The 22,504-nt window shown below is 37.9% G+C and overlaps 1 protein-coding gene across 1 annotated transcript in view; it reads left to right on the forward strand.

Annotated features, from left to right (window-relative positions):
• Nucleotides 1–15,626, forward strand: part of LOC148011867 (uncharacterized) — a 29,715-nt gene extending 14,089 nt beyond the window's left edge. The window contains exons 3-4 of the mRNA XM_087670421.1: nucleotides 12,411–12,500; nucleotides 12,596–15,626. Of these exons, the coding sequence (XP_087526547.1) occupies nucleotides 12,411–12,500; nucleotides 12,596–15,049 (2,544 nt within the window). The 3' untranslated portion in view covers nucleotides 15,050–15,626. The remainder of the gene's footprint in view (nucleotides 1–12,410; nucleotides 12,501–12,595) is intronic.
• Nucleotides 15,627–22,504: the final 6,878 nt, after the last annotated feature.

Consider the following 22,504-nt stretch of genomic DNA (forward strand, 5'->3'; position numbering starts at 1 on the left):
ACTAATCATGGTTTACCAAAAGTTATTATTTCTGATCGTGATTCTAGATTCTGTAATAATTTTTGGATTACTTTGTTTGCTAACTTAGGAAAAAAGATTGATTTTTCATCTGCATTTCATCCTGAAACAAATGGTCAAACAGAAGCTACTAATAGTACTATCTTAGATCTTTTACATGCTTACACTATTTCAAAACCACAGACATGGGATACACATCTACATTTACTTCAGTTTGCATATAACAATACACCACACACAGCTACAAAGAAAGCACCGTTTGAAGTGATTTATGGTTGTCTACACATGTTGCATCTTTATCAAATAAGATTCAGAGTGCTAATGATATTGCTACCATGCACGCTACTGTTTTTTATGAAGTTAAAGATATGATTGCCAAAGCCCAGCAATCATATACAAAGCAAGCCAATAAGAAAAGACAGGCCATGAATTTCAAAGTTGATGACTATGTTTGGTTAAGAATAGAAAAGCGTAGATTACAAAGTGTAGATAAACACCCAATTGTGAAATTAGCACCTAGATTCTATGGACCATTTAAGATCATTCAAAAAATCAATGACAATGCATTTAAGTTAGAACTACCACCACATTGGAAAATTCACACCTTTCACATTAGTTTATTACGACCCTTTAGAGGCCAATTACCTGTACACCCTGTTTATGAAAACCCACCTTTGCTAGATGAAGAGACTGAAATCCTTGAGCCTGAAGCTATCATAGATACTGACTTTATGACCACTAGAACTGGCCGTAGATATTCTAGATATTTGGTCAAGTTTAAAAACCATCCTGTTGAAGAGGCCCAATGGATGCACGCTAGAACTCTCTACAAAGTCCTTAGGTCAAAGAATACCTTGTTACAACTATCATACTTTAGAACTCTCTTCTTTTGAGGATACATGTCTATGATGTGAAAGGGCTCACCAAGGAATTCCAAGACTCTCTAGTTGATGCCGTGTCTTGTTCACTGAACTGAGGATGGCTTTGGAAGTAAAGATTCCTTTACAAGCTTTTCTTCTTCAACGTCTCTCTCATGGCTTTGAAGAGCAGAGTGTAGCTTTTTCTACTAGTCCCCACTTTGTCCAAGATGATTTGGATGTTTTTTTTGTCCAAGTAAGAGCTTCATAGAAACTTTTCAATGCTTTGTTACTTGGCCTTCCTAAACCTCCTCTCTACCAACATGTTTTCTATAGCTTTGGAAGGAATGAGGGTGCAATATGTTTGCAACACTCTCTCCATGTTTCCTGTTGCTTTTTCTAGATGGACAATGGCCCTATTGATCATAACAAAAATGATAACACACATATGAGCATGGATTTGTAATGCATTCATAAACTGAGCACTTGCTTTGGACTTGATGCTCCTGAAACACAATAGAAGAATACAACTAGTTTAGCATGAGTGACCAACTGTTACCATATTTTTGTTTTTATTCTTCTCCTACAACCTCCACTTCCAAGCTTGAGTGTCTTGATATTCTCAAGACTCATCTACCTTTCACACAATTTGAGCACCATTTTCTTCCATGTAACTAATGATTCTGAGACTCCTTATTTTTCCTTGGCTCTCCTCTAATTATTTCCTCATTGTATCTATTTCCTAGCATAACTATTGGTTCTCTAGCTTCAAAATATGTGAATGGCCTACTAGATTTTGAGTATAAGCTAGAAGCCCTTGACAACCATCTCCAACAAACCTCAACAATGAGGAATAAGAAGAGAATGAAGAGGTGCTTCTTGTCATATGATCCATAGAATACAACCTACCATTAGTCCATAAATTGATCTTCTTTCTATCCCTTGATTTCATTGCTTCCAATGCACTCAATATGTGATCAGACATCTTATTTCTCTTATGAATATGTGCATACTCATAATCTAGATCAATATGGAGGTGATATGGACATTTACAATTATCCATGCTTGCAATTGAGTTACCAAAGAAGTGTTCCAAGCTTGTAATGGATGTGGTTTACAATCCTTTGAAACAAAAAATTGAAAATAAATAGGGAATATTTTGAGAGATTTATGGAAGCCTAAAGGGAAGTTTCTAAGCAGTCGATGAGGCATTAAAGGTGACAAGAGCATGCGAGCACTTCAAGATTCATCATTAATGAATGATAGACAATGAAAGTATCAATGTACAAAAGGGTAAATATTCTCAAATACTTTTTATAAATTGCATTGCAATTTCTCTCTTCTCAATTTCTTATAGGGCCAAAAAGTGATCTCAAATCTTCCCTAATGACATTGGATTTTCTTTGAAATGATACTTAGGATTTGAAGGATGGATTCCATGATATAGGGTAGCTTTAGGAAATAGAATTGGAAATGAGTATAGCTTAACTTGAAGGTAATTTAGGTGGGAATTTTTACTTGACTCTTCAGATATCAAGGTAAGAGCTAGAAATTGAGTAAAACAAAATGAAAGGTGAAGCTCAAGTGGAAGCACGAGTAAGCAAAAGTAAGAGATACATGAGCTATGACAAATAGAGCAAGATAGCAAGAGAGACACATGGTGTGGGAACTCCAACAATCACAATGTGACTGGCAATAGTCACTGGAAGAATAAAGAATAAAGTAATAGTGATGGACATCCACCATCTATAGTGTACAAATGTGAAATCACAATGTGTATAGTAAATAATACAAGGCAGCATAGTCATAAGCGCCTTTACCCCCAATAACCTTTCACTAAAAGGCAAATGTGCCTCGAATGAGAGAACAAGAAAAAGTGACAAAATACAAATATACACAAAGTACAACTAGATGAGGGATAGACATAACCTCATCCTTCACCCATCGTCTTCCTAAGGAAAGCAAAAAGTTTTGCTAAGAGACTTTTAGTGAGCAGATTTGCAGGATTCTCGTCAGTCACAACAAGACAAATATGCCCTCTACCACCTCCCTGTTGAAGTGATAGTGCATTGCAATGTGCTTTGTCTTCACATGGAAAATTGGATTCTTGGCCAAATGAATGCAATGTAGGAGTAACAATAATACCAAGGTCTGCTACCAAATGGCCTAACCATAGGGCCTCCTTGCAAGCCTCAATGGCTATAATATACTCTATCTCAATAGTCAATAAAGCTCCCCATTTTTGTACCTTGGAGATCCAAGAAATAGCACATGTAGCAAAAGTGGAGACATACCTAGAGGTAAACTTTCTATTATCTACATGCCCTGCAGAGTTAGAGTCAATGTAACTTATGTAGTATCATGGCCACCATAGGAAATGCACATATTTGTAGTGCCTTTCAGGTACCTCGTGATACCTTTCATGGCATCCCAATGTTGCCAGCTGGGTGTGCCCTATAACGTGCTACAACTCCTGCTAAAAATGCTATGTGTCAGGGTGGGTGTCTATCATAGCATACATCAAACTGTCCTACTACGGATGCATAAGGGAACTTGGCCATCTTGGTCTTTTACTCATCTAATTGGGGACAATCAGCCTAGCTGACCTTCACATGGGAAGGTAAAGGACAACGAATAGGCTTAATATCCTACACATGGAATCGCTCAAGCACCTTATGTATGCGAGGAGTCCACCTTATAGAACATGTAAGATACCATGTGAGTTCAAAAGAAAGGATTATATTTACTAAATGGGTTTTTTAATCCACTACAAGGCCTTAAAATGACCCTTTCTTCAAAAACTTGTTAGTAAATATTTGAAAATATCCATAAGTTTAGCAAAGTAAAAGGGGTCATTTTAAGGCCTTGTAGCATGTAAAGAAAGGGTATTTCCTAATATCCTTTGAACGCACGTTATATAGATGATTTCTTATAGGTGGACTCCCCGAGTATGTATGTACGCCTACTGTGAGAGGTAAAGGAGCTCCTTAGAGCAATCACACATGATGTGCATATCAAGAATATGTGAGGCCTATCCCATGTCCTTCTTCTCAAAGCATTTCTTGAGGTGAGTCATTAAAGCATCTAGCTCATAATGATCTCTCCCAACAATCAACATATCATCGACATAAAGTACCAAGATAATAAGGCTACCATCATGGGCCTTCTTTACGTATAAAAATAGATCCATATCACAACTATGAGTATATCCTTGTGAATGCATGAAAGAATCAAACTTATGGTACCATTCCCCAGGTGCTTGCTTAAGGCCATAAAGGCTCTTTCTCAACTTGCACACTATCTGTTCCCCTGCCCTTTTGCATAAAGCCCTTAGGCTACCGCATATAGATATCTTCATGCAAGTTCCCATGCAAAAAAGACATTTTCACATCCATCTGATAAAGGTCCAGATCTGATTGCGCAGCCAAGGACAAAACCAATTATAGGGTAGTCATCTTAACTACATGAGAAAATACTTCATCAAAGTCAACACCATGCTCCTACTTAAAACCCTTAGCAAGCAATCTAGCCTTATATGATGGCTTGGGGCATCTAAGGGCACTCTTCAACTTATTCACCCACTTGCATGGCAATGCATTTTTTTCACTAGGCAAAGGAACCAAATTCCATGTATGGTTTTCTTGCCATGAATCAAACTCAAACTGCATGGCCCTCTCTTAAGAGTGACTATCACCTCTACACATGGCCTCCTCATAAGTAAGGGACTCAGCAGAATTCATCACAATAACATAGTCCATGGAGGGTGCGAATCGATTAGGCATCTCAAAACATGCTGTGGGGCGTGTGCATCTTATCCAACATCATGATCATAAGCCAATAGAGCATCAATTGCAAGGTATCTAACTAGCTACATGGACATGAGGTTCCTCCTAAAGATCACCATGCGTATCTCAAGCTATTTATGCATTTTCTCCTCATGGAAAACAACATCATGGCTGTGGATAACCTTCTAAGCTTGCAGATGCCACAGGTGATAACCCATCTCACATGTATTTATATAACCAAGAAATATGCATTTCTCTAACTTAGGATCTAGTGTATTACCTTTGTTCTTGGGTACGTGTGGTAGAGAGTCTCACATCTAAAGACTCTAAGATGTGCATATGAGGGAGGTTTTCTAGACCATACCTCCTTTGTAACTTGACAACCAATAGTGGTGTGTGGGGATTTGTTTATCAAATGTACAGCAATAGTAACTACCTCAGCCTAAAAATGCTACAATAAGCTAGCCTAACTAAGCATACTATGGACTCTTTTCTGAATGGTCTTGTTCATGTGCTTGGCAACACCATTCTGGGATGGGATATATAGGGTAGTCAAATGATACTTAGTACCCCTCTCACCACAAAACTACTCAAATGCTTTAGAAAGATACTCATGCCTATTGTCGAACTTTAGGCATTTCAATCTATATTTAGATTGATTCTCAACAAGAGTAAGCCAATGTTGAAAGGTAGATAAGATATCCAATTTTTGCTTAATAAGATATGCCCAAATCTTATTCAAATAACCATCAATGAACATAATAGAGTACTTCATGCACCCAATGACTAACAGGGCATGGAACCACAAACATCAGAATATACAAGAGGCTAGAGGCTCACCCATGTGCATAATGCCAAATTTCTTATCGAGAACTACGTGTCTGTGTGCCAAAAAGACAATGGTCACAAGAATTAAAACATTTGTAAATCAAGAGATGGAAGATACGATACTATAAATGAGTAATTATTTTCATTCTCTTTAAGGACATATACCCAAAGTGATGCGATTCCATGAAGATATATGTGATATGTTAGACATGGTCAAGGGATCCAGATACATATAAAGGATAGAAGCTACCAGCCTTGGCACCCCAAGAAAAGACAATATTCCCATGGATAATCTTCCATGTAATATCACCAAAATATGCATAATAGCATGCATCCCAACAAATAGAAGACTTTTGGTCAAAGCCAGTACATGATGTACATTATGCTGAAGTAAAGAGTTGCATGAAGGAAATTGCAACATGACATCCCCAATGCCAATAATATCCAATGCCATAAGTCATTACCCAATCACACAGAACCTATCATATGTTGCAATGGGACTGAAACCAATCCCTATGCAGGCTAACATGAAAGGAAGCTCCTAAATCAAGTAGCCAATACTCAGAATATGTAGAGGAAGCATCGATCAACTGAGAACCATTAAGAGAGAAAGTTGCTAAGATGTACTCATCATCTAACTCTGACTGTATGACATTGATATATTCAATCTTGACATTGGACTTACTAGAGACAATATTGTGATCGTTGGTCTTTTCTTGCACTTTGTCCTTGCCTTTCTCTTTGCACTTCTCATCTTGCATCTTATGGCATTGCAATAGAATATGACCCTACTTTCCACAATAATCACATGTCAAAGAGGGCTTAGACCATGAGACTTACTATGAGATTGACACCTTTGTGAGTCTGTACCATGGTAGTCATTACCTCTCTTACAATCATGTTTGTCCTTAACAGTCAATGCATAAGAAGTGTGGGTTGCATCCACATTCTTTTGGTTTATCTCCTCTATGAGTAAAGCACCCTCAACATCCTAGAGTTTCAAGCCATCCTTAGGCATATTAGCACACATGGCTATACAGAAAGTATCCCATGACTCGAGAAGTGTCACAAGCCAAAACAATGGAGGCAGATTATGTTTGAGATTAATGCCCTAAACTATTGAATGAAACAAAGAGAAGAATGAAGAAGAAGAAGAGTGCTTGAGCCACCATATCTTGTGGTGTATCCCTTCCGTTGTGCATCCATATCAATTCTTTTTAGTTGGTATCAAAGTGGGAGTGTAAGAGTGAAAGATTGGATTGAGAAGTGTGACAAATTGAGGTCTACATTGAATTAAAAGCTTGTTGTTTGCCATTAAAATAGGTACAAATCCTCTTCTAATCCAACCAAAACAGGCACGTAGAATTGTAGAGCCATTGGAGCTCAGATTTTGGGCATTGGTGCTCGCCTTGAATGCATTTTGGAAGCCATGGAGGGTTGCAAATTGATGTATGGTAGCAAGATTTTGATCATTTTTGGTTTTTGATCGGCTCTTGTATTGGATGTCGAAAGCACAAGGGAAAGTCAACAGTCTAAAAATTGAATGAAAGTCATTCAAATGTGCAGACACACTAGTCCCTTCCTTCATATGAAGGTCCATAAGGTGTTTCAACTAATACATCTGTGATACAAGACTTTGATGCAAGCATTATTCTCAGGTGTAACAACATTAAAATAAACATGTTTAGACAATGATAGTATAGGGGTGGATCTGCATAGCTCATCCAGCTCATCCCAAGTATCCTAATCAATTCCTTCAAGCATTACACTCTTGGTTTTCAATGCTTCTTTTGAACCAATACCTATCATATTTGTGTCTTCCAATAGGTGAAATTTGTGCCATCAAGCTTTTCAATATTGAAAACAACACTATTAGTCAAAGAACTAGCCATACTGATAGTATACCAATGCAAAATCCAAGAGAATGGGTTGTTGTAAATGACAGACTGCAAGTCTATTCCAAAATGCAGCCAAAACAAGGGCAAAATAGGGGGGAAATGCCAAAGTATAGAGTTGTCCACTAACTGCGAGTAATAGACTATCAAAGTACAATGTCTAATCTCCAAGATAATGATGAAAACTCTAATTACAACACTGCTATAATAAATGTTGCAGTATAACCAAGACCATTATGGGCAAATAATAAGGAAATACCAAGCTCCCACTATCAAGAATATTCGAGTAGCAACGGGGATATAAAAGAGTAACTAGTAGTGAATAGGCATACAATTGGTACTAAAGTCTATCATAAACTCAAGGGAATCAATAAACCAATACATCCCATAGGCATAGACATCATGTATGTAAGAGATCTCAAGATCAAGTGTAGAGATTTGTCAAATATACAACTCACTAAGCTGAGAGTAATGAAGCTCAATACATAACCAAGAAGCATGTGTACATCATTGAATCTTGCTAACAAGGGTAAGCACTAGTGTTCAAAGTATGTCAATCAAATAAGCCCACTAGTAGGTAGAACTACATCCAATAGTATCCAAGAGAGCATGTATATAAGGTGAGAATTCCACCATCTCAATAAACCAAGCTCAACTACATAGGAGATCTAAAGCTCTAGTGCAATGTATCCAAGTAAATGCAAATATCTCAAAGGCTCACCCACTAAAGCATATTTGAAGTGAAAAATAGCAATGGAAGGCTCAGTACATCAAGTACATAATAATTCAGGTGCCAAAAGATATCAACCAATACATCAGGGAGTATAAACCCAAATAAGTCCTCAAACCCCTAATGTCAACACTGAAGCAAATGAAACATATAGCCAAAGCTTCAAGAAATCAAGTGTAGCTTAAGACTGAGTCCCAAAGCATTCCATAATCATATTTGGGCCCAAGAATCAATCCTAAGCATCAATACATTCAAGTGGAATACTCGTAGAGCATGTAGACTTCAAATGCATAAAGCTTAATGTTAATAGCTTGTTGCCAAAACTATTATTACAATAATAAACATTGGCACAATTGATCTATTCAAGCTCTAATCCATCCAATAGCATCCCAAAGCATAATCATACCATCTAGGCACCAAAATAGCATCCTCAAGGCATTAAACATGCATAATGGAGCTCATTGTTTATTGTGTAAACTATGCACAATAGTCAGCCCTAAACTAAGAGCAATGGCTGACCCAAAGCTCTTCAACCAATGCCAAGGATGAAGTTGGAGGATGTTGGAAGGACTTCCAAACACTAGGCAAAGCATTGGGCAAGAGGGCAAGAGCAAAAGGTAGGAAGAGGAGCAACTGGGCAATCCCCTAAGGGGGGTTGTCTTGGGGCTTTAGCTATTGCAACTAAGCATAAGGCTCACTTCCAGGAGCTCAAATGATTGGCAGGGTGTTAGATATGCTCATTGCCCCATCCTCGTAAGGTGCCACCAGTGATCCATGGTGCTCTAAGTTGTAAGGCCCCCATTATGAGGAGAAGCCATGTGTGAGCATGGACATTGTGTGGATCGTGATGTGTACATCAGATGAGGTCTATGTGACCGGATGACAAAAATGCAACCTTTGTGGATCTAGCCTTTGGGTTAGATAGAGTAGTTATGTTGGTAGCAACTTGAGGCACAATGCATTGAGTTGCGGAGTGTGGGAGTTATCAATGGCCGCTATTTTGGGGTTTCCGAGGTCAATGCCTTCTGCCCAATGGCAATAAGAATATTCTCCTAGAATATTCCTTGGCCAAATAAGGAAGGTTCATAATATGGTCAAACATACTGACCAGACTACCTTCTCAGGTTATAAAAGAAAGACCCCTCTAAAGCCATCATCAATCTATCTTCCACCCAATCAGAGTTCTTCCAACTACCCTAAGCTCTTTGCCTGCCATTTGTGTGGATCACCATCTAAGCTTCACAGTGGAAGCACACGGGTGGATAGAGCCATCTTTGTATCAATTCGATTGAAATTAAAGCAATCTCGATTCTTGTCATATTTGCTATGTGCTCTCTACTCCTTGTTTAGATTCTGTCCACTATGTTGTGTAATTTCTATAGGGGGAAAGCTTGGAACAATGCCAAAACAAGCTAAAGATCAATAGGAGTGATGCATACCTCAAGATGTGGTCGCCACAAAAACTTGAAGTGGAAGCTTTGAATCTGGGCTGAAGTAAATGATGAAGAAGCTCTTGAATGGTAGGCTTTGATACTAGTTAAAGGGTGAAGCTTGAGTGGAAGCATGAGCAAGTAGAAGCAAAAGATATGAATTATGGTGGATGGAGCAAGAGAGCAAGAGAGAGAGAGACGAGATGTGGGAGTTCTAATAGTCACTATGTGGGATCGGCCTTCCCTTATTCAATAGTTTTTGAAAGAATAAAGAATAAAGTGACAATGATGGGCGCCTACCACTTGCGGTGTATGGGTGTGTGACCACAATGTGTGTAGTAAATATAGGGCGGTGTAGGCACATGCGTCTTTACCCCCAACATAGAAGTTTGATAAGAAGGTCTCTCTAGTGATAATGAGATGGTGAATCGAATATAAGTGGCAAAAAAAGGAACTTGTGAAGATGATGAGATCAAGAAGACAATAGGTCGATTGGGGATATTGCTTTGTGAATATCCAATTCACATGCTTCGAGCTCATGGGATTGAGCCTTTATACATAGTTAAAATTTTGGTTCCTCTTATAGGCACATGTTTTTAGGATAAAGACATATAGTTCACATGCCCTCTAACATCTAAAAATTTGCAAGCTTATATAATCTTTTGTAGGCCTATTTTTCCGCAAGGAGAATATTTCTATGGACTCAAGTATTCCTTCAAAGTTTATAGTTTGTGTGTAAACCTCATGATTAGTTGGATAGAGACTTCAAGACACTAAAGACACTAAAGACACTTTGATAAGGCCCATAAGCAAACAAAAAACATCTAGGTTTCACTTCCAAAACTTATTAAACATTAAGAATTGTTAGTTTTAAGGCCCCAAGGTTAATTTATTATTATATCAATCATATTTTAAATCATGTTAATGGAATAAAAAGTTTTAAACAAATTATCCACATTACTATATAACAATAAGCAACTCCAATCATATTTTTCTTAGAAAAAGAAGGGTTATGGTGATATTAATAAACTAGTTAAATAAATTACCTTTAAAAATATTATTATCAATAAAGGGATATTAGTTATTTTTAAAACTAATAAGAATATGCTTAAAATTTAAGAAAAAACATACGTTAACCCCTTAGGAATTCTTTACTTCATGAGATTTAGGAACTACCCCTCATGCATTTGTACACAAGGTTCATGATAATGTATTGAGATTGGGCCTTCCTTATTGGCAAACACTTAATGGAAACCTTTTCCCTTGAGGAAGATCTTGAAATATTAGTACTTGAAGTTATCCTTGACCAAGAATAGACCATTACCAAAACAAGTACTCAATATCATAGATCTTTACTTAAATATAACAATCATTCTATTAAGAATACCAATGGATTCAAAAGTCATCGCAATCACATTAATGTCAAATAGCCACATATTTACCGCATGAGGTAGTGTTCCAAGAAAATCCATGGCTATCTTATATTCACAAGGTATGTACAAGGCAATACATTGATGTTTTGGATGACCTCATTGATGTAATGCAAGTTCGTTGCATGAGGTAGCACTAGCATTTGGTTGGCCACCTGTGCGTGGTCTTATTTGTTTTATCAACAACCAAAGACACTTACTTTTTGATCCCAATGCAATTTTATTAAAAAATAATGGATTTTCTTCGTCTATTTGCTACGTGATAATGACTTTTTATGTGCGGCACCACATGTAGTAGTGATCACACTGTGCTTGATAGATAGATGGTGAGGTACTATGTGTATTCTATTGCTTGGTGAATAGGTTATTTGATGGAGTTAAATAAAATAATTATTTTTGTGGAGTGTATTTTAGTGTGCACGAATTATTATTGATGGGTGCTTCATAACACATAATTTTATTTTTGGTGTATTCTCTAACACAAAATTAATGTATTCGATATTCAACAAAAGCCTAAAAAATTATTTATATAAAAACCTTACAATAGGTTTCTTTAGATAGGAATTAGATGTCATTGGATGATATTTATGTAAAGAAAGTAAGAAGCCAAATAAGGGGATGCTTTACAATGTTTTTTAAGCACAAAAAGCTAATATAAATCCATAAATAAACACATATGGGGGAGGTGCTCATCCATGCATGGGGGAAGGTTGTATCCAATGCTTGTGTTGTTCACTCTTTCTGTATTTTCTCTCTTCTTGCAATTTGTGTTCTCTTCAATTTTTAGTTAGTATTTGCTATTACATGGTGAAGGACACACACACACACACACACACTCACTTATCCGTCATTTTCTCTCTCTCTCTCCCCTTTTTTTCTTTCTTTGTCACTCACACACAAGTACACACACAAAGCTTCTCTCTCTCTCTCTCTCTCTTTGCTCTTTCTTCCTTTGTTGCCCCGCCGCCTTCTCTTTCACATAGACATACACACGCCCACCTAGATACACATTAAGACATTGGATGGGTGAGTAGTAGTGGGCTAGCACTAATGTGCAAGCAATAATAGTGGATGGGCAAATAGTAGTCACTTGGCACTAGCTGGCAAAGCAACAATACACAGGCAAAGGTAGATGAGCTGGGTGAGAGGAGGACCTGGTCGGTAGGCTAAGCAAGCAAAGCTAGGAGAGCAAAGCCGGTGGCGAGGGTTGAGCTGAGTGGTCACACGATAGAGGTGGTTTGAATGTAGGTATATGTATATGTATGTGTGTGTATATACATATGCATATAGTGGCCCCTTGCCCGAGAAGTAGGCATTAGGCCCGTTGAGGGTCGGTTTGAACCCCTTAAGCTTTAGTTGAAAATTTCTGGTCTCCTAGTTTTAATTGAAAACTATATGCCATGCAATAGATCTCTCTCTCTATCTATCTAAAAAATATATATACAGAGAGAGAGAGGAACTGTGTCAGAGAGGGAGAGAGAGGGTCGAAGGCGTGCTCGATGTGCCGATCGCGGCGTCCGAGAGAAGGCAGGCTGCTTGTTACGCGCATTGCCCATATCAACAGAGTTGTGCAGTCCTTGTGTGCTCCCCTTGAAACAGGCTGTTTGTTGATGCATACACAGGTGGATACAAACCAGAACACAGGGAAGCAGTTTAAGGATGGTGTCTGTAGCCTTTCATGGGAAGCCTGTGTGGCAAAGCGTGGCTTGTGCGAAGCCGAACCGTCCGTCCGTCTGTCTACCCGCATGTCGGCTGAAGTTGATGCCATTTGCAGAGCCCTGGGCCAGAGCTTTTGGAGCCCTCTTGTGGAGAACTCGCTGCGCAGTCTAAGGTTTGAATTGACTGCACCTCTTCTTCTGCAGGTCTTGGAACGGCTCCCAGACAAGAAACTGGCCCTGCGATTTTACATCTGGGTGGCTCAACAATGTTGGCATCCTCACGAACAATCTGTACGCCAAGCTCTTCTTCGACTCTGGGCCCATGATAAAGAGTTTGCAGACTTTTTGAGCTTGTTGGATGGATTTTTCTGCAGGACTTCTGCCATTAGCAGTGCACAGTTTGTGCTTCTGATTAAAGGTTTCGGATGGGCAGGCATGGTTGAGACAGCACTCGATGTTGTTGACCGGATGGTGAGCTTCAGCTGTCGAGTTGGGGTGAAGCATTTGAATTGCCTTTTGGGTGTCACATTGAAGGAGAACCGCCTAGATCTGGCTTGGCAAATTTTCAACAGGATGAAAGCAGAAGGATTTGTGCCAACAATGCGCACTTATGCAACCCTTATTCATGGATTCTGTGTAGCAAGGCAGTTTGACATAGCTGGCAGCTTCATGGAAGACATGAAAGAACAGGGGTTGACCCCAGATGTCTACTGCTACAGTGCGATGATCGATGGTCTATCCAAGGCAAATGAAATGGATAATGCTTGCAGGTATTTGGATCTTATGAAGAAAGACAGATGCACTCCAAACAAGGTCACTTATAATGCATTAATCAATGGTTACTGCAAACTTGGCCTTATCGACAAGGCCTTCAGTATCTTAGATGATATGCTGTCAGGGAATTGTCGTCCAGATGCGAAAAGTTACACAATTTTGATAGATGGTCTATGCAGAACAAACCGATCCAAGGATGCCTTTGAACTTCTGAACAAGATGAAGCACCATGGTTTTTCACCTGGTATTGTCACATACAATGTCCTGATGAATGGTCTCTGCAAGGAGGGCAAGCTGACTGAAGCTTATAATCTTCTTGATGGTCTGATGAACAATGGCTGTGTTCCAGATGTGCAGACTTACAGTACATTAATTAGTGGCCTTTGTAAAAATGGTAAGGTTCATAAAGTCTATCAAATCTGGGAAGAAATGGTGAAGTTGTGTGTCCCAGATGTTGCAACATATGGGTTGTTTATAGATGGCCTTTGTAAAATACGCAAAGTGTATGAGGCAGAGAAGGTGTACACAGAAGCAATGGAGAGGGGTTGTCCACCGAGCATTCTCACCTATAATACACTCATCAATGGCTTCTGTAAAGTAGGTTCGTTTGACAAGGCCTTTGATCTTATACATACCATGGAAGATAAGGGTTATTGTCCCAATGCTTCAACATATATCACTCTTATCACTGGATTTGTCAACGCCAAGAAAGCTCCCAAGGCCCTTGAAGTGCTGCACTTGATGGCAAACCCTGAGGTTGAAACTTATAATATAGTCATTGCTGGATTTTGCAAGGCAGGGAATGTTGATGAGGCTTGCAAACTCAAGAATGAAATGTTGAAAAAGAAACAATTACCCAACTCTTTCACCTTCAATATGTTGGTCAATGCATTGCTTAAAGCAAGAAGATTGGAGGAAGGCTCTAGGCTCTTTCAGGAAATGCTGCTCGAAGGTTGCTTGCCCAATGTGGTGACCTTCAACACAATGGTTGATGGATTTTGTAAAGCAGGGAATGTGGAAGTGGGTTATAATATGTTTAAAGAAATGTGTAAACGGGGTTTTTCACCCAATGAAATTACCTACACATCCATGATAATTGCCTTTTGTAGATCAGGCAATGCAGAAAGGGCTTTTGAATTAGTTGTGAAAATGTACAAGAAAAATATTCTTCCAAATGTTGCAACTTGTAATGTTGTTATGGACAGTTTGTGTAATGAAAACAGGGTGGTAAAAGCACGTAGGGTTTTGTCCATGATGGCAGACAAGGATTACGATCCCAATAGTGATAGCTTTGAGATAATTATTCAAGGCTTCTGCAGAGCTCGGAAGCTGCGTGCTGCATACAAGCTGTTAAACACAATGGTGTACAGAAGATGGGTGCCGAGTTTAGAGACATGCAACCTTGTAGTCTATGGTCTTTGTCGCTTAGAAAAAGCTGCATATGCTCTGAAACTTGTTCGTAACATGCCACTTTTTGGCACTAGACCAGACATTGCAACTTTAAAACCATTAATCAAGGCTTTGTATAAAGCGGGGATGAAGGAAGAATTTACTCAGTATCTGGGTCAGATGACTGACCTAACAGACAATCTAGAGTGGTTAGATGAAACAGACGTGATGAAAAGCTTGAGTCAGGTGGGGTAAATTTGTTGTTGCAGGGGAAAAAGCAGTACTGTGGGGTCTTCATTTTTTTATACGTTTGAATTCAAACTGGGATGGCTGAAATAAAAGAGTTAGCTGGATGCGTTATGAGGTGGAGCAAACTGATTGGATATCACCAATAGTCCTAGTGCTGGACTAGAATGGCCAGTTGAATAGTATATGACTTGTTCGATCATTTGCAACTAGAGATTCAGTTACCCACAAGCTACTGCTATGGTCCAAGAAATGAGATATACAAATGTCATTTCAACAAGGCACATGCAAGTTCTCATGTACCATAATTGTGGATGCTTTCTCTTTGTCATAGGGCCAATGATATCAATTGCTCAAGTCATTCACCTGCATGCTCTGCAAATTACACCCCATGATTACTACTTTTAAGGTGAGGACACATGCACCTAAACAAATTTCATAATCAACAGGTTCGCCCTCTTAAGGAAAGTTAAGGGAAGCAATCATTGAAACGCATGCTGTCCTGCATGCAATTTAAGCACAAAAGTTGTTCTAATCTCTGTGTCCTGCATGTTGAAATTCTAATTTGAACACAGCAATCTCTCCTTTTCTGAAATTCTATTTGTACTAAATGCACTCGTTTTATTGTTTAATGTTTATTTCTCAAGAGGAGAGGGGATTATTTCTATAATGTTGTTGGGGACCATAGGCCAAGATGGCCATGTGCTATGGTGGCTAGTGAGCACGTTAATAAGAGGGAACCATGTGGAAGGCCACCATTGGGGGGGGGGGGGGGGGAGGGACATGCCATAATTGAGGTGGCATAGCATGATTGAAGGGGAGATGATCATGAGAAGAGGGAGAAGGGTTTAGAGAAGTGGCACACTTTTCCATTCAGCGGATGGTGGGTGGGATAGCATTGCTAGCCAAGGCATGTGGGGGGGAGTGGTGATAGCAGATAGCTATTCATTTTGTTAGAGAAGTATGATGTGTCTATCTAACGAATCTTTGATGGCACAATTTTGGTAGTTCATTAAGACTCTAAAATTCCCTTGGAATATCACAAGCTTTATTGCCTAGGGTCACTTGAGTTTGAAAAGATTTGAAGATCTAGCCAAAGAGGGTTATTATGGGGGTCATACTGATGTTTATATACCACATGGTAATACCTTGTAGAGGAAGCTCCACTCCATATCCACAAGGTTCAATTGGAAAAGAGGTTCCTAAATAATTGCTAAGGTCACCTAATAGTTTATCTAGCATCGATGATGGGTAGCTACTTGTGCAAGTTAGCTCAAATCGAAGCAAGCTTGTGCCACACTTGGTTTAAAGAGAGTGACCAATAAGGGGGAGCTAATGTGTTGGCCCCTTTGCCCATAAGCAAAAGTCTCACCCCAACCTCTTAAAACAATGCGAGGTAAGGATCCATGATGATATTTTATCATGGTCAACATTCAACCCTTTCTAATTTCACCTAATCTATTGTTTCTAAGAGAAACCTTTGAGCTAATCATGACCATCCTACCATAGGACAGATCCATTAGGGATAGACTCTCCCATTTTTCTTTTGTGACAAGTTTGCTTAATTCTCTAATTACCTACCTCATTTAGTCTGACAAATAAAAATAATTTTCTTAATTAACCCATTAGAAAAAAGATTCATTCACATAATCTCGTCACAAGAAGTAGATAATTGAAAACAATACTTTTAAAAAATAGTTCTTCTATTTCAACATGGGTAACTTTGTTTTATTATATCAGATCAAGTGTTCATCTATATAGACTCCTTGCCATTGGCTAGTATCGGGCCTTTTGAGAGAACCTATCTTGGGAAAGCAGGGTTTCTACTCTATCCTAGCATACGATGGGAGTTATGTGGTAGAGTCCCATTAGTTTCCATGTGCCTCAATAGTAGAGTCAACTACTATGTAGAGACCTGTCATCACTCATTGCCACCAGTCCTAGCATTTAGGACAGAATCGATTCCTAGTGAGGGTATCGTGGTGAGAGACTTAGGGTTTGTTAACTCACCATCTTAGGAGTTCTTCTAGTATTTAATAAAAAACAAGGCAAACAACCTATCTCATTTAGGAAAGCATTTCTTTCCAAATCTAGTAACCTAGCTTCTTAATACTCCAAGCAAGTCTTTTCATGCATCAACATTCCCTTTTCTATAACAAGTATGAATTTCCTTTAAAATGTAATAATAATCAAACAATCTCTAGTAATGTCCTACAAAGGGGAAACAATTAGTTTACCTACATAAGACGCATATATACAATTCCTTGCAAATCAATATAATATATCTTGATGTCTTTCCTATATCATAGGGTTTTGATGCAATACTTTATTATGCACAATCACTTCTTTAATATATTAAAAAGTACATTTGAGCACAAAGAGAGCACTTGGGCTTGAGTTGGAGCAGTAGGGATATTGTCTATGCGCATCACTTCTCGTCCAACGTCGATATTCTTTTGCTTAGGGGCCATCCTTCTCATCGAATTCTCTTAATGTGTTCTTTGTTATAATTTCTTTCTTTGGTCCTTACCAATCCTCAAGTGCCGATTGGCCCTTGAAAACATGACTCAGTAAAGTAGAGGACATGAAGATCTTTGATGGGTGGTTAAATTAGCTTAGAGAGAGGGGTGATACAAGATAAGTGTGGAGAGTAGGCTAGCGATTGGGAGAGAAAATAATGTAGTGATTAGTAATGAGGATGGAAAATAGGGTAGTGATTGGGAGCATATGGAGAGGGAATTGTCCATGGGATTTCGAAATCTTGTCTCTTTCTTCTCACTCTTTCCCTCTCTAGCTATTACTCTCTCTCCTCTATATTTTCTCTCAATACCTCATTATCTCTCTCCTCTCTCTCTCTCTCTCTCACTATCTAACCTCTATCTCTTTCTCCTCACTATGTGTATGTGTGTGTATTTGTATCTCCTTCTCTCTCTTCTCACTATATATATATATATATATATATATATATATCCTTGTATAATTCTCTTCCACTATCCTCTTACTCTCCCCCCCCTATTTTACTCTATCCCTCTCTCTCTAGCTTACCTCTCTCACACTCACTCTCTCCCTCCCCCCCCCCCCCTCTCTCTCTCTCTCTCTCTCTCTCTCTAGGAGTGCGATGTTAAAAAATGAAACTATGATTGATTGATCAAATGAATAGCCTTAGGCTTATATAGCCTTTGGCCTTCCCATCACCTAGTGTGCTTTGCTCAAATCATGTACAAGCTTTGCTCTCAATGGATCAAATTAAGATCGAGTATCCCACTAGTTTGGACTGATCAAGATCATATTGATGTTTTTTCACTACCCGATGGGGTGATGACAATATTTTGGGATAATGAGGGCAAAGTCTTTGAGCGACTTGAGATGAGATCAATGATGGTGGAGTCGATGACATTAACGATGATGACGACTTTTCATGATCGCGAGGATGACATCAACAATGATGAAGAGAGGGTGAGAGAAATTCGATGGCAATTTAAGCTTTATAAGAGAAATTTCTAAGGTCATTACATCCTCTCTCCCTTAGAGGAATTGTGATGTCCTCATCTTGAGAGAAACCAAGGTTATTATTCTTTTAATGGTAAGTTTGATCATATGACTTGTGGGTTAGGACCTACCATGCTTTCATTGCGCCTACTCTGATAACACATAATTACTCAACTTCAAAGTAATATTATGAATTCAAAGATAGATTTATTATAATAAATTGTGGCTAAATTCATTAGAAAAGTAGGATCCACTACAAGTTTAAGGCTTATTGCATCATGTAAGGATCTTTCTAGGGCTTCTACTCATCTTTAGAGGGTATAATGGGCTTTAGGTCTTCATCATTATTCAATTCTTGTAGTATATCAAATGTAAACCTTGTACAACTTCACTTCTCTACTAGTTTCTTATCTTCTTGATCCAGTTTAGGGTAGTCAGCTTAGATATGTCATAGATCATTGCAATGGAAACATTAGCAAGTAGGGCATTTTTTCTTAGGATGTGTCCTAACTTTCTATGCTTGTGGCACCTGTTCCCATGGTTCTTTGGATCATCAAAGTCTTCCTTGAAGTACATTGAATATAGCTATCTCCAAGGTATTGGCTTTTGTTTGAACTAATCAAAGCTTTTGTCTCTAAGGAGAGCATTGTAACAATCCTTAGGTAGCATAGCTTCTAATTGAGTGTCTAAGTGAGGATTTAACCCTTGACAAAAATTAGCCACCTGTTGGATGATATCCATAGTTAGAGCATACTTTTGGAGAGTTACAAATTGGGAGTGATATGCTTACATTATCAATCAAAGCTGGTGAAGCTCAAAGAACTCATTCATCTTCAAGGTGCGATAAGAAGGCAGAAGATACCTACTATGCACAACTTCTTTTGTGAGTTCCTATATGTAGTAATAGTTTTTGAGACTAAATTTCTAAGGTCATTACATCCTCTCTCCCTTAGAGGAATTGTGATATCCTCATCTTGAGAGAAACCAAGGTTATTATTCTTTTAATGGTAAGTTTGATCATATGACTTGTGGGTTAGGACTTACCATGCTTTCATTGCGCATACTCTCATAACACATAATTACTCAACTTCAAAGTAATATTATGAATTCAAAGATAGATTTATTATAATATATTGTGGCTGAATTCATTAGAAGAGTAGGATCCACTACAAGTTTAAGGCTTATTGCATCATATAAGAATCTTTCTAGGGCTTCTACTCATCTTTAGAGGGTATAATGGGCTTTAGGTCTTCATCATTATTCAATTCTTGTAGTATATCAAATGTAAACCTTGTACAACTTCACTTCTCTACTAGTTTCTTATCTTCTTGATCCAGTTTAGGGTAGTCAGCTTAGATATGTCATAGATCATTGCAATGGAAACATTAGCAAGTAGGGCATTTTTTCTTAGGATGTGTCCTAACTTTCTATGCTTGTGGCACATGTTCCCATGGTTCTTTGGATCATCAAAGTTTTCCTTGAAGTACATTGAGTATAGCTATCTCCAAGGTATTGGCTTTTGTTTGAACTAATCAAAGCTTTTGTCTCTAAGGAGAGCATTGTAACGATCCTTAGGTAGCATAGCTTCTAATTGAGTGTCTAAGCGAGGATTTAACCCTTGACAAAAATTAGCCACCTGTTGGATGATATCCATAGTTAGAGCATACTTTTGGAGAGTTACAAATTGGGAGTGATATGCTTACATTATCAATCAAAGCTAATGAAGCTCAAAGAACTCATTCATCTTCAAGGTGTGATAAGAAGGCAGAAGATACCTACTATGCATAGCTTCTTTTGTGAGTTCCTATATGTAGTAGTAGTTTTTGAGACTAAATTTCTAAGGTCATTACATCCTCTCTCCCTTAGAGGAATTGTGATATCCTCATCTTGAGAGAAACCAAGGTTATTATTCTTTTAATGGTAAGTTTGATCATATGACTTGTGGGTTAGGACCTACCATGCTTTCATTGCGCCTACTCTGATAACACATAATTACTCAACTTCAAAGTAATATTATGAATTCAAAGATAGATTTATTATAATATATTGTGGCTGAATTCATTAGAAGAGTAGGATCCACCATAAGTTTAAGGCTTATTGCATCATATAAGGATCTTTCTAGGGCTTCTACTCATCTTTAGAGGGTATAGGCTCTAGGTTTTCATCATTATTCAATTCTTGTAGTATATCAAATGTAAACCTTGTACAACTTCACTTCTCTACTAGTTTCTTATCTTCTTGATTCAGTTTAGGGTAGTCAGCTTAGATGTGTCGTAGATAATTGCAATGGAAACATTAGCAAGTAGGGCATTTTTTCTTAGGATGTGTCCTAACTTTCTATGCTTGTGGCACTTGTTCCCATGGTTCTTTGGATCATCAAAGTTTTCCTTGAATTATATTGAGTATAGCTATCTCCAAGGTATTAGCTTTTGTTTGAACTAATCAAAGCTTTTGGCTCTAAGGAGAGCATTGTAAAGATCCTTCAGTCGCATAGCTTCTAATTGAGTGTCCAAGCGAGGATTTAACCCTTGACAAAAATTAGCCACCTGTTGGATGATATCCATAGTTAGAGCATACTTTTGGAGAGTTACAAATTGGGAGTAACATGCTTACATGATCAATCAAAGCTGGTGAAGCTCAAAGAACTCATTCATCTTCAAGGTGCGATAAGAAGGCAGAAGATACCTATTATGCAAAAATTCTTTTGTGAGTTCCAATATGTAGTAGTAGTTTTTGAGACTCTAGTGTCTCTACACCACTGCCTTCACTAGAGACGCGCTTCCATTGTAGGGTTTAGTTTGAAGTACTTGTCTTGAAGATAGTCTTCCATAAATTCAATCCAAACTCTAGTGTTTATTTCCATGTCCTTACCCTTCCCATTAAGTTTGGAAGGTTTGATATGCTTGAGAACAAATTTCTTCTCTTATAGCTCAATAGGATCAATGATAGGCAGAATATCTTGATTTTACAATATTTTTCTTAATATTTTCTTTAAGGACTATATTTTTTGCACACATTGAAGAGAAATAAGGCTTTTATTCAAATGATTTATAGTAGCTTGAGGTATCACATCATGATGAAGGTTCTACTATGAAGATTCACCAATGGAAATCTAATATATCAATAGTATGTTAGCAATGAGGCTTATAAAAAAATTCAAGGATTTTATATTTGGAAGGAAGGTATGGGTAGCTTTCTTTACAATAACTTTAATGGTGTGAGTGGCTTAGGATAGCAACTCTATCAGTTGGATTAACTCAAATCACTTGCACATAGACATAGTAATTTTGTTGAATTTGTCATCCATCTATGTGGAGGGTAGATTTTGATTTAGTTTCTTCAAAAATAAATAAGTAGATAACATTAATATTTTCCATATTTTAAATTTTCTTTAGGTTTGTTTGAATATAAGCAAGACAATGAGGTAATATATGCCTTCATGTGTCACGTGTCTTTAACATCACTATCTTCCAGTGTACAATGAATATGCGTTATAAATTTGATTCATAATAAGCATGAATCAATCTCTCCTATCGAACTTTAGAGAGCATATGGCTAACATGAAATAGACCAGAATACTAAGAATATTTGGCACTCTTCATCACTCTAATCCAAATTCATTAAGTATTAGTGGTGTAAATAATTCTTTACTAACTCTTGTCTAATTTTTAAAAGTTTGAAAATAATATCTAGATTTATACCAAAATCTCTCTTCTCTCTCATACTAGGTGTAATATCTAACAAATTTTCAATAGCACATATTCTAGTAGTCCATCAAGAGCTAATCAAGATCACTACTATTTGGAACTCCTTAGAATAACTGAACATTTTAAACCTTGAACTAGTTAAGTCTACCTTATAGGGAAAGCTTCGCCCAAACCCATAAGGATTGACCTAAAAATAGGGATCTTAGTATAGAATACTATAATCTCCTATCATCCATATGGTGTAAGATTTTGATGTGACTATATTACT

The sequence above is a fragment of the Lygodium microphyllum genome, chromosome 28, assembly GCF_053477565.2.
Source record: "Lygodium microphyllum isolate KBCC chromosome 28, Lygodium_microphyllum_v1.1.10, whole genome shotgun sequence".
Taxonomy (NCBI): domain Eukaryota; kingdom Viridiplantae; phylum Streptophyta; class Polypodiopsida; order Schizaeales; family Lygodiaceae; genus Lygodium; species Lygodium microphyllum.